Here is a 12,347-nt window from a genome sequence, read left to right as displayed (position 1 = left end):
CAAAGTCCGCCTACTTTACTTACTACTTCATTTAGACCACTACTGTTTTTTAATATACATTTAGCTAAAGTTAGTGTTCATTTGTTTAATTTTTAATTACTACTTTTTTAAGTAGATTTAAGTTAAATGTGGTAAGTTATGTTTTTTGTTAGCATCAGAAAGGACGGTAAACTCATTAACTAATGACTTGTCAAGCACACGACAACAGTGAAAACACTCAGTATCCTAAGCAATGAGTGAATGGCTGCATGCATGGCTGTCTGTTTCTACTGTTTATCCATCAGTTTTAGTTCTTAACTTTTAGATCTCAACTGTCAATTCAGGTCAACAAATCCTTTAATTTAATTGTAGTTTCTTTTTTTCCAGAATGCTTGATCCATTCTGTCTCTGGATACCAAAATATCCCATGGAAATGACTGCTTAAAGTAGACTGAATAGAACTGCCACTCTAATGTTCCAGACATTTTATTAAATAAAGGCTGAATAATGTAATCAGTCCATTCAAAAGATTCTGGGAGCGCCACAGGCTGTACTGTTGTTTTTTATTGACCTATATTATATATCAAACATTTATGTCATACTAAATATACTCTCCAGCATCCTAATGTTGCAACGTTGTCTTTTAATGTATAACATGGGTCTTTAAGAAGAAATATGCAGGACAATCACTGACCAAAGAAGATAGTTTACATTAAATTCATTTAATGATGCAGTCGTAAAAAGTTCTGCTAACCTCATTAGCACAGGCCACGTCGCTGAAGCTTTTGCCCTTGATGTGGATCACTTTGTGGTATGAGCCCTGGTTAGGAGAGATGGAGTAAACCATGGGAGTGGTGCAGGCGGAGGTACTGAGGGAAAGCGGATCAGTCTGATTGGGCTGTTGGCATTGCGGGGAGGCAACGCACTGTGACGCTGCTCTGGAGACTCGACGTGAACCTGTAGTAAGTAAATCAGAGATCATTACCTTTTATTCTACCTTAGAACTGGATAAATCAATCACAGCTTAACTCACTTCCAGCCACATGTCTGGCCTCAATCCCCTTCACTCTGACAGAGACCTCGCTGCTCTTTTCCTCCCGACTCTGGACTCTCACAACTCCCTGCAGGAGTCTGAGGTTGGCATTGTCTATGTAGCCACTGCTGTAGTAATAAACCCCGGGCGCGGTGAAACGGTAGCTGAAAAATCCTGAGGGACACGAGACCCAGATTGTAAAGACATCACATCAAGTCATGACAGATTCTTGGACACGCTGTGCACTTATCTAGTTCAGTGTGGCTCACGCATGTTGAAAGGAGTAACACAGCACACTCATTCATGCACAACACGTGTAGCTTATCATGACATCACTATACATACACTAAATGAAAGGTGTCCAGTCATTCTCATATACAAATCATGAAATCTAGACATAATGAGGTCATGTTTTACAAGCGGCTACAGTGTGCAGCACAGTAACAATAAACCAGTTTAATATCATCAACATGGAGTAAGTACAAATCAGAGTTTATTACTTTTTTATAATGATTTCTGAAAATTAAACTGCCTATCACCTTACCCTGTTGGACCTGTTTGTGTTTTATTTATTTATAATACTGTTTCCTTTTTGGGCGGGAATATTCCATTCAAAGTTTTGAACTTCCTAAATCCAGTAAATAAAACAATTTAAGTTGTCCAGTGTACGCAGGGTGAAGCACAGCGATCAATGTGGGATAAAATAAAACTGTAAATGAGAGTCCAGAGGATTATATCTGAATATTTAAAGGGAAACAAAGAAGAACCATAGCAACACAAACTTAATTAACAAAATCACACACTGAAATCTTAAATTTATGATAGTGCAGAAGAAGTTATGGTGGATTGTTTTGGTGATTGGAGATAAAGAAGGAAAAACCTTTTCATAAATCTGTGCACAGCTGACTCTGGTTCTACCTTGGGCAGTTTTGGTCTCTCCACTGGTGAAAGGTCCTCCTTCATAAGTGGTACCGCTCGGGCTGGAAACACTGAAGACCCGGTACCCAACTTCCTGAAAGGCTGGTGCCTCCCAACGCCACATTACCGTGTCGCCAACGAACGCGGTGAGTGAGGCTGGACTCCATGCATTTCCCTGCCCATAAACTGGAAAACGCATGGTTACGTTGAATAACATTTACACAAAGAACCAACAAACACACACACGGATTAAAGTGTCTGATATCTAATACAATCTGAGACATTTCTTTGTGAAACAGTTGCATTTTGTTTGCATAGAGACTACAGGCGACAACCTCCTCACAGGTGTGTGTTTTCTGTAAGTTAATCCTCTTTCTGTTGTACACAACTTCAGCTTCTCAGATTTAGTTTGACAGCTGCACAAAGCACAGAAACATAAAACTACCACGATCGAATCCCTGGTTGGTAACGATGTGGGTCTTCTCCTCTGATTGCACAACACACTGCAGCTCATTCTCTGAGGCGGCCGTCACTTCACAAGCAGCGTTTCCTGTCACAACGCAAACAGAAAACATGAAGGAGATCAGTGATTCGGCTCTGTTACAACACCATTTTTAAATATTTGCAAGCTTTTGCACCATCATAAACTTCCATTCATATAAATTGCTTAAATATATTTGCTAGTAAAACACACGGTTGGCATAATTAAGACTGGATCACATGTTGCTTACCAACAGACACAGTGTTGTCAGATACGTTGCTGCTGAAACCAGAGCCAGAAACGGTCAGCTCGGTTCCTCCCATCAAAGAGCCGAACAACGGGGAGATGCTGTAGACTTCCAGGATGTACTCAATGGTTGTGTTTACACCATTGCTGTAAAACAAAAAACAGACCAGCCAAGGTAAAGGCATTAATAATGGACTTATGAGAATTCATCTTAAACTGTGTCATTTGCTTTGGTATCTTATTAAAACCTAACTTTAGGATAATTTCGAACAAATTTTTGATCACTTTTTGACAAATGATTCTGTACATGCAGTTTTTATGACCTGGTGACCACTGAAATCAAAGATCATTCAGATAACGCTTTGAAATAAGATGGCAGCATTTGCTCCAAGAAGGTCTTTGGAATGTTTTGGGGTAAAAACTGTGTCAAATCCCCTTAGTCTAAAAATATCTTTTGGCTTTTGTTTTCTACATCATTTGTTGTACATTTTAACTGGAAAAAAATAACCTTAAGAATTTCCTTTATTGTCCTCATGAATGGTGGGAATACAAATACATGGCACCATTTCATGGAGAGAAGATCGTTTGGGCAGGTAGAAAAATTACTGATCTTCATTAAATATTCCAAGAAAGTCGAGTCTATTTTTGAGGAGCACTTAACAGAACATGATATCTGCCTTTTAGATAAATTCATCTACTGTCTATGATCTATGTACAGTGGTCCCTCGCTATAACGCAGTTCACCTTTTGCAGACTTGCTGTTTCGCAGATTTTTTTTTGTGCAATTTTGCATGCTTTTTTTTATGTTGTATTTTTATTATTATTTTTATTTTTTACAGCGCATTGTGTTCTGCGTCCTGATTGGCTGTAGACCATTGTCAATCAATCTGGTCCCATGTCTCCTGCACAGTACAGAATGCTTTCAGCTTGTTAAATTTACATAAATCTTCGATCGCTATCAGTGTGACTCTGAAGTGCTGTACTGTATGTTTGTAAGTTTTCTCCCCAACAAACACAACACTGTCGACGACACGTTTTGCACCGTCAAAGGCAACCGCGGGTGTCTTTGGTTTCATTCTATAATACTGAACTTATTTTTCAATGAAGGTTTGAACTTTGAGAGTGTTTAAACAAGAGAGAAAAGTGTGAAAATGTTCACGCCTGTCTGAGAAAAGTGTATAAAGTGTGTACTGAGGGGTTTTACAGCCTTAAAACATCTATAATAATTGTAAAAAATAAAGTTGGCTTCTTCGCAGATTTCACCTATCGCAGGTTATCGCGTAACTCCCGCGATAGGTGCCTGTAGCTGTATATAGACATATATGTATATGTATATATATATATATATGTATATATGGAGAGAGAGAGAGAGAGAGAGAGAGGGAGAGAGAGAGATATATTTATTTATTTAATTAGATTTTAATTACATTTTCAAATCAACCCCAAATCCTGTCTCGCTCTGCAATAAACCATGCTCCACTTTTTGTGTATTTATTATCCTATTATTTCTTTATTGTTGTCCTCTTTATTTTCTACTCCTTTGAAGGGACCAAACTCTAGTGTCAGGAACCTTGGCACAGTCTATACAGTGTATACTGACTGAATAAAACAAATGATATAAAACAATGTTTATATCTGACCCATACAGAATGCGCCTGGGCCCATCTGACACGTGAGAAAACAATTCAGCAGTCTTTCATTTTTGCACGTGAAAGATGAACTCGTGATAGCACTTCCAAATTACTCAGTGCATCTTTGACAGACGCTGTACCTCGTCTGGGGGTAGCCATTGTTCCCAACCTGTACGTCCACCTCATGCATGCCAGGTGGCAGCACAGGGAGAAGACAGGTGATGTTTGTTGCCGTCCAAAGCACGGTGACACATTCCTTTCTTCCTACAAGCACGATGCTGTCATTGTCTTGCTGCCCGAGGTTCGAAAATTGGATGGTGAGAACTCGGTGGCCTGAACAAAGGAAGACAAACAAGTATGCCAACTCATATTTCCACCAGCCTCTGTCATTAAAGTGCCAAGATGACTGGCACTTGTCACCTCACTGGCTCTCATTGTTCTTCTTTTTTAAAACATGAATGTCACGGGTTGTTCTGCAGATTAATAGAAATTCTTTTAGTGTCATTTCTTCCTAGTTGTTTAGTATAATTAGACAGTAAGCCAGATTCTCAAGCTTTAAAAGGCTAAAACTGGGTAAACCTGCAAATCAGCATTACACAACTCAAGACTATAATAAATGAGGTTTCCACACACGCTTTCAGCTGCTGTCGACAGGTCAGAAACATGGCAGCTCTGAGCAACAAAGCCCAGACAGAACACACAGCACACGTCAACATTTTGGCTTTCTCTGCCATTAAAATACATTCATTCATATATTCAAGAACACATTTCATGTGCTGTAACCTATTCTGTGTAAAAGTTACTGACAAAAATACATAAGCCTTCAATATTTTCTGGATTCACTGTTTTCATAGCACTAACTGAATAATAACAAATGCACTGTGCCTATATGTGGTTTACTTTTTGTATGAAGAGGCTTGAAACACAATGAAGAAACACTGAATCCTTTTCTTTTCAAGCACAAAGGGAAGCAGACTATAGAACATGTACGCAGCATGCGGCAGACAGTTAGGACTGAAAGTAACCTTTAAAGGACAAAACCCACCTTCATCCCCCTTATTAAACTCATTAATCTTTATTTAAATGAATCATACAATCTCTATAGCTGTGTTAAAGGTTATTTGATGCATAAACACAACAGCTCCATTCAGCATAAATAAAGGAGCTGAGCTTACCAATCACAGTGGTGGTCAGGGGATTCAGGCCTGTGATCTGTGGGGTGAGGTTATTATCGTAGGTGAAGGAGCTGATGGCCGTCTGACTCATGTTTCCCAACAACACTGTGACCGTCTGTGATCCCACAGCTCCCTGAAATAAGCATTTTAATAAAAGTAAGTACCTTATTCAGAGCTAAAGGTGGGAAATAATACAAACTTACATAACATAAAGTTATGTAAGTTTTATTATGACAAGACCATATAACTATAACTATGTCACTTCTGGTCATACTCTGTCTGATATGACCAGTGGCCTGGTGGTGAACGTAGCATGAACTTATTTCTTTATAGCAAATATTACACAAATATTCTGTTGTTTTAATGCATTTAACAGTTTTTTCAGTACGCTAGATCGCAAGAAATGACTGCAGTAGTTGGTGACGTCTGACTGACTACAAAAACGAACACAATGATACATATGCTATATATATTATAGTAGCCATGCAAAGTGTCATTTGAAATAGTTTTAATAGGAAAATTAGTGAAAAGAACAAGTTACACTTACAGCATAATAGCAACTCCAATGGATTTACTTGAGCATAGAGAAATTTTGTAAGTCACTTAATACGTCAGTTCTCATTGTTGGATTAACTTCAGCACAAAAAAATATTCACTGATATAGAAACATTATTAAAACATCCTAAGAAAGCTTCAAGCTTTTTTTATTTTTTTATTTTATTATGTCTTGTAATTACTATGCATGATCCAGCAAGTACTCACCTTAAATTTTGATTCTTAGTGTACCTAAAAAAGTGTTACAGTCTTTTTAATATAATGCAATGTAACTACAGATCTGGATATTGGATTGGATATTTAAATATGAATTTATATGAAATTATTTGAGTAAGTTCTACCTACTGTGCATTTTCCAGTTTGAGTTCTTCTTGTTTTTTGCTCCTTTACTTTTTACTCAGTTCTCAGCACACTACACTACAGCTATTTTAACTGCATGCTACACACTGTGTAGGAATGAGTTTGCAGTGTGGGGACTTACTGCTGGTGTTCTGCATTTCAGTTCAGTGTCAGTTGAATCAATCACTGTGCACTCTGCACTGCCAACAGTAACTGTGGCATTCTGGCTGAAGCCAAAGCCTCTCACTGTCAGCAGGGTGCCTCCTGAGGAAAAAATAAAACAATAATTATCTCGCAGAATTATGTGTTTCATGGTTCACATAGATGATCGTGGTTGTACCTGCAACGCTTCCAGAGAGCGGAGAGAAAGAAGACACGATGAGCTGGTAGGTAAAGAGGAAGTTGCCGTCTGAAAAGTGTGAATCGCCCAGAGAGGGGAAGCTTACTGACACTGGGTAGGTGCCGGCACTGGTGCTGCCAAGTCTGCACACTTGAGTGGTAGCTGAAATATATTTCCCATGTTATGGTTAGTCTCCTGGAGACAAGTATCATCCGAGTTATCTTAACGAGAACCTAGAGTAAAATGTTCACTTCTCAAAAATAACTTTACTCACCTGTGGTTGCTTCAACGTGGCACCTGGCCTTTCCCACCATGATGGAAGCATTTTCACTGCTGAAGCCAGTCCCAGTGACAGTTAAGAGAGTCCCCAGACCATTAGAACCTGAAACATTATATTTAATTATATAAGCTGCCTTCACCATACAGTATGGCATAAAAACAGAAGGCATAATTTACAAAATTTACAGGACTTGATCAAATAATATGAGACCGGCAACAGGCTTTATACAAATACTGTCAACCACTGGTGTTGATTGACAAGTTTTTGATAACAAACCCTTCACTAGTGGGCGTTTTGTTCAAAGCCGGAGCTCCTAAACTTCAGAACTGTCTCAATTTTCAGATAAGCTCAACTGCATCACGAACAGCATTCAAATCCAAACTCGCCAGCTTTTTAAGCTTCACATTAGTTCTGACTCACTGTGTCATTTCTGTGCATCTATTCTATTATTAATTTATTCTTTATCAATTAGAATTATCATTTTTATTTTATTACTTAATTTTGTTTAACTTAAATGTGCAAAGAGACCAGAGTCAAAGGAACTAAAGTTACAAAGTAGAGCAGGTAACAGTAACTTGGTGATGAACTGAACACCTTGAGAAGGGCTGATTCCTGTCACGACTGGAGTTTTCTCTTCGGACCATATAAAGCCACAGTCACCAGAACACTTTGATGGGATGCCGTTGATTTGAACCTCCACCTGCGAGCGGTCATGACGAGACAGTTATTAAAGACTGCTGTCAATCACTGCTGTACAAACAAGTTATTCAAGTAAACATGCTGCCTGCAGGCACAGAATATAAAAATACATCAGCTTTATGCAAACAGACAAAACAAAACTTGCTCTACAGGATGCACGCTAACAAAAACACATTAACAGATTAGCTGTAGCTACAGCAGACGGTCGGACACACATAACTTGAAACTTAAAACCACCTGGGCTGGAGGCTTTTTGATTTGCAGTCGTACCTGTGGTTTGTTTTCCCACACTCGGAAAAAGTCTCCTGTCAGGCTTCGAATCCACAGACCTCCCTTTTGTGTTTCCGTGGCCGAAACAATGACATTTTCCCCGACAACTGACGAGTAATCGAACTGTAGTGAGTGAAAATCACAATGTATGATGTACGTTTATACCTTTAATGTACATCTTGTTATGACTGATTCATGTCATTGAAGCTTTTGTTACATTTCTATGTAGCTAATATGGATATTTCGACATATCTAATGTTGTATCACAATAGTAGTTTTAAGCAACTTATACAGAAACTGCCAAAATCAAAAAGTCATGTCAGTGATTGCACCAAAAATATAAAAATGTAATAATGAAATATACTAAGTTTTAAATTTTAAAACTATTTATTAACATTTTATCATTCATTAATTTTGTATTAGGGCCTCATTTAGCTAATTTGGTGTTCATTTCTTTGTATTTATTTTCCTGTAGCATTTTCAACAAATTGTATTTATTTATGTATTTTCTTCTTTAAAAAATACAAATGAGCAGACTGTAATTTGGTGTTTTGGGGTCAAGGAGCAGATGACTGCTTCGAGTCGGGAGATCATTAGAGAAATGAAGCTGTTAGCTAATCTAGCAGAAGAAAAAAAACTATACACAAAGTCTACATTTATTTTTAATATTATGTTATTGATGCACTCGTGGAGACCTTTATTTATTTCTATTTATTTATGATTTTGGCAGCTTCGGTCTTTCATAGGGTTTTCTTTATCAGAGAAAAAGTATCAAACGTATATGTTTGATGGGAAACGAAATTTGCATTTTAATAGAGAAAGGGTAAAAGAGCAAAGACATAAAGGAACACAAACACAGACCTGGATCAGAGGTTGGTCTCCTGGCTTTGTGAGCCACTTAACGCTCCACTGGGGACGTCTGCAGGTTCCAGACTTTTGGACGGTGACCTGGCCCATCCCTGCAATTCCCTCCAGTGCATACTTCAGGTCCTCCTCACTGATGTCCACAGACAAACCTAAAAACAAAGACTTGTTTTGTCATTAAAAGCATTTTTAATGATAGGTGTGTAAAGATATCCACAAATGAATGATATTTGTACTACATATATTAGATTTCCCCTCAGAAATGCAGACATAAGGTTACAGAGCTAACACTACCAGAAGCTTCAGCTCCCTGTTTCTTTGTCTTTGAGCCCTCAGAAGGTTTGTAAACTTTTAAAAAGAGCTTTTGTGCATTTACTTTGGATTAATGTCAACCTGTCATCCTTCACAATGGCAACAATGGCATACGAGTAGCGTGGAAGTCAGTAATTAGTTATAGGTCACACAGAACTGAATCTTTTGGATAATCCTATCTGTGGAACACCGCGGATGCTGTCAAGGCAGCTGTTACAATGCAAATTCCACTAATGTCTGTCTGCACTACCTTCAGCTCGACCACCGTAAATCATGGCATCAAAAGTGCCGTTCAGAGGAGGGGAGGCTCGGTGAGGGCGGGCGATGGTCACTGTGGCAGCTCCTTCTTTAAACTCAGCCGCGTCCTCACTGTTGTTGGACATCTTCAAAAGACAGTGAAGAGAAAAAATATCAACACATTTTCATGAGTTTTCTTAATCCTGGTTGTAAAGTGTGTGCCAGGTTTAAGGCCTTTTTTATCAACAGAAAATGGATCATGAGTGAACTCACTTTAAGCTCATTGTGGGACAGTGTTTAAAGGACTCTCTGGATGTTGTGCTCATTATATTGTATGTTTGGTTCAAGTGGTGGTATGATGTATACTGGGTTTTTTGTACACTTACCTTACTTATGTTAATGAGCAGCATAAACTAGCTTATTCTATAAATACATCCTGTCACAAGAATTTCACTCACTGTTTTCAAAGGAAATAAGATAGTAAGTAGCATCCAGGTGCTGCTAATTAAATCCATTCATTCACTGATTATCAACAAGTGTGACCTCCTCTGTATGTTTATGATGAAAGAATTGCATGTTTTGCAGCCACAGGACTGGGCACCATGCAGTCTTTGAGTTAATCATGAACTATTCTGTATAACAGTCAAATGTGAGGTCATCTAAACAAACAAAAACGCTTCATCTTATTGATACTAAATGTGGTTCTACAAGCTGGATTTTAAATGGGAAAAGAACACCTGTTAAAACAACATGAAGCGGAAAACCCACATAAACTGCGCAAAGATTTATCTCAGCTTTAACTGAAAAGGCTGACATTATAATCAGTCAAATTTCTCGGCGCCAGTCTTTACACAGTGCTTTGGTGCTGCTTCTGCTTTAATTTGTTAGCCAAATAATGACTGTAGAGCAGGTGGAGGCTTGACACGCATGCAGGATCATTAAGCTGCCTCTCTGTACTGTAACTTATATCACACGCGTGGCTGCAGGTCACTGAACATTTCTACTGCTTTCATTCACATTACTGAGGCAACACTGATCTCTTAGGCAGCACATTTCAATTTTGAAACTTTATATCTACTCACTCTTCCTTTATAATCTTTTGGTTTGTTTTATTGAGACGATCCGTAGACATCGTAACACAATAGCACAGAAATGCAGGCTTAACTTTTAGCCTCAGTCCTTTCTTTGTGCGGATTTGTTTTCCAAGAAACACAAGCCAACAAACCCAAACTCATACTGTTACTGCAATAAGATCCCACTGTACTGGCCTTACTGGGAAAGCCCCTTCTTCTCTCGTTTAATTTTAGCAACCCAATATTCTTTTTTTTCCCTTTTTTTTCTTAACAAAAGTTAGGATTTCAACGGCCAAAAATAGTTGCAGACCAAGAAAAAAAAATTCAGATTCTGCACTTGGATATGTACAGCATTGTAGGAGAGGGACAAGACATGATGTATATAACATGTGCTTTTTGGTTTTCTGTTTGTAGCATAGTTTCTATTAAGGAATAACAGCTTAACAGGCATTGTTTGGATGCAGGTAAAAAGTCTAAGTGAGTCAAAAAGACATTTGCCAAAGTGCACCAGATAACTAATGCTTGGTGAAAATGTAGCTTAGATTTTTCTCCTTTTTTTAAACAATAACAAGAAGTCAGAAATCAAAAGCTTTGCCTTGATAGCCACAATAAAAGGCCTGAAAATTTCCCAGTTGCATTAAGAATGTAGGCTAGAAGAATGTAGGCTAGAGGTAGTTCCTACTTGCTAAACCTCAGCTTCTAGTCTTCTAGTCTAGTCTGCTGACTTTTAATAACGAAGCCAACCTGAACTGAACAGACATTACATTTGTGGTTTCCAGAAATCTAATGACTTCTTAATCAATATTTCTATTTTACACATCTAAATTAACACATCTAAATCCTACCTGCAGGAAGCCAACGCCTAGCAGTGGAAAATCAAATGCACAGTCTGCAGGTGTAGCTTTGATCTCATAGCTGATCCGTGAAGTAGACAATGCATGTTTGCTGACGGAGATCAACTCGAAGGACCGACCAGAGTCCTCAAAAGGAGCGGGTCTCCGCTTGTTAGGAACAGCTGTGCAAAAAAAAAGAGGAAAATTAAGTTGATCAATATTTAATGAGGGAGGAAAAAAGTGTTTAAGACTCCATGTATAGGGATCATAGTTATACATATAAAGGTATTCTGCAAACAGTAGGATAGAAATGAAAAATTTTACTTTTCAGCAGAATATTAAGATATTTGAATACTGTCTGTACAATTAAACAACAAGTACTATCCAGCTCTGTACCATTTTCATCAATTGCAGTGGCCATCTTTCCAATATGAACAGCATCTATGTAGAAATCTTCACCAGAAGCATCCTTGTACAGGTAGAACTCCAGCAGACTGTATCTGCTCCCAATGTATTGTGTCTGCAGAGAACTTCGCAGATTCATGCATTTGTAACTCCATCTGTGAAGAAAATATCTTATTTACACGCTGCACCGATATGTAATTAGTGTCTTTGCACATTTTGGATAAATCAAAAGCACTTTTGGGACTTCACTGACTTGAAGCCCTTGTTGAAGATAGTGTTGATCTTTGTTGTGAGTGTTAGCGTTTGGCCTTTGTTGTCCTGGTAAGTGAACCTCATTCCAACTTCATCTTTCAGCATTCCTTTGTATGCAAAGCAAAGCTGGAAGAACATTAAATGAATATTTTTGAAAAAGCTAGCTGCACAATGCATCAACAATAAATACATAAATGATTGATTTTACCATTGGGTGCTTGTCCAATGAAACCGGTCCATATGTATCTCCAGACTCTGTTGTGTAGCTGTCCTTGAAAAGGATCTCGGCGTTCCTCAGCGACCACCGGCCACAGAATCCCGAGTGATCCACAGGCGTCCCTTCGTTGGCAATATTAAACTGATGAATGGAAAAAAGCAGAAAACTGAGAACCCACAATCAAATTATCTAAAAATTTAAGAAATCA

The 12,347-nt window shown here is 38.3% G+C and overlaps 1 protein-coding gene across 1 annotated transcript in view; it reads right to left on the bottom strand.

The window, feature by feature from the left end:
* The window catches only part of pkhd1l1.1 (PKHD1 like 1, tandem duplicate 1), a 46,985-nt gene that overhangs the window by 22,390 nt on the left and 12,248 nt on the right, over positions 1 to 12,347 (bottom strand). The window contains 18 exon segments of the mRNA XM_039605464.1: positions 734 to 936; positions 1,013 to 1,186; positions 1,931 to 2,116; positions 2,376 to 2,480; positions 2,662 to 2,804; positions 4,429 to 4,621; positions 5,464 to 5,596; positions 6,500 to 6,621; positions 6,698 to 6,859; positions 6,972 to 7,079; positions 7,572 to 7,677; positions 7,947 to 8,069; positions 8,808 to 8,962; positions 9,373 to 9,505; positions 11,278 to 11,447; positions 11,662 to 11,825; positions 11,924 to 12,048; positions 12,131 to 12,280. Of these exon segments, the coding sequence (XP_039461398.1) occupies positions 734 to 936; positions 1,013 to 1,186; positions 1,931 to 2,116; positions 2,376 to 2,480; positions 2,662 to 2,804; positions 4,429 to 4,621; positions 5,464 to 5,596; positions 6,500 to 6,621; positions 6,698 to 6,859; positions 6,972 to 7,079; positions 7,572 to 7,677; positions 7,947 to 8,069; positions 8,808 to 8,962; positions 9,373 to 9,505; positions 11,278 to 11,447; positions 11,662 to 11,825; positions 11,924 to 12,048; positions 12,131 to 12,280 (2,655 nt within the window).

Source organism: Oreochromis aureus, linkage group 22 (assembly GCF_013358895.1).
Source record: "Oreochromis aureus strain Israel breed Guangdong linkage group 22, ZZ_aureus, whole genome shotgun sequence".
Classification (NCBI taxonomy): Eukaryota; Metazoa; Chordata; class Actinopteri; order Cichliformes; family Cichlidae; genus Oreochromis; species Oreochromis aureus.
This window is presented reverse-complemented; position numbering and strand designations above follow the sequence as displayed.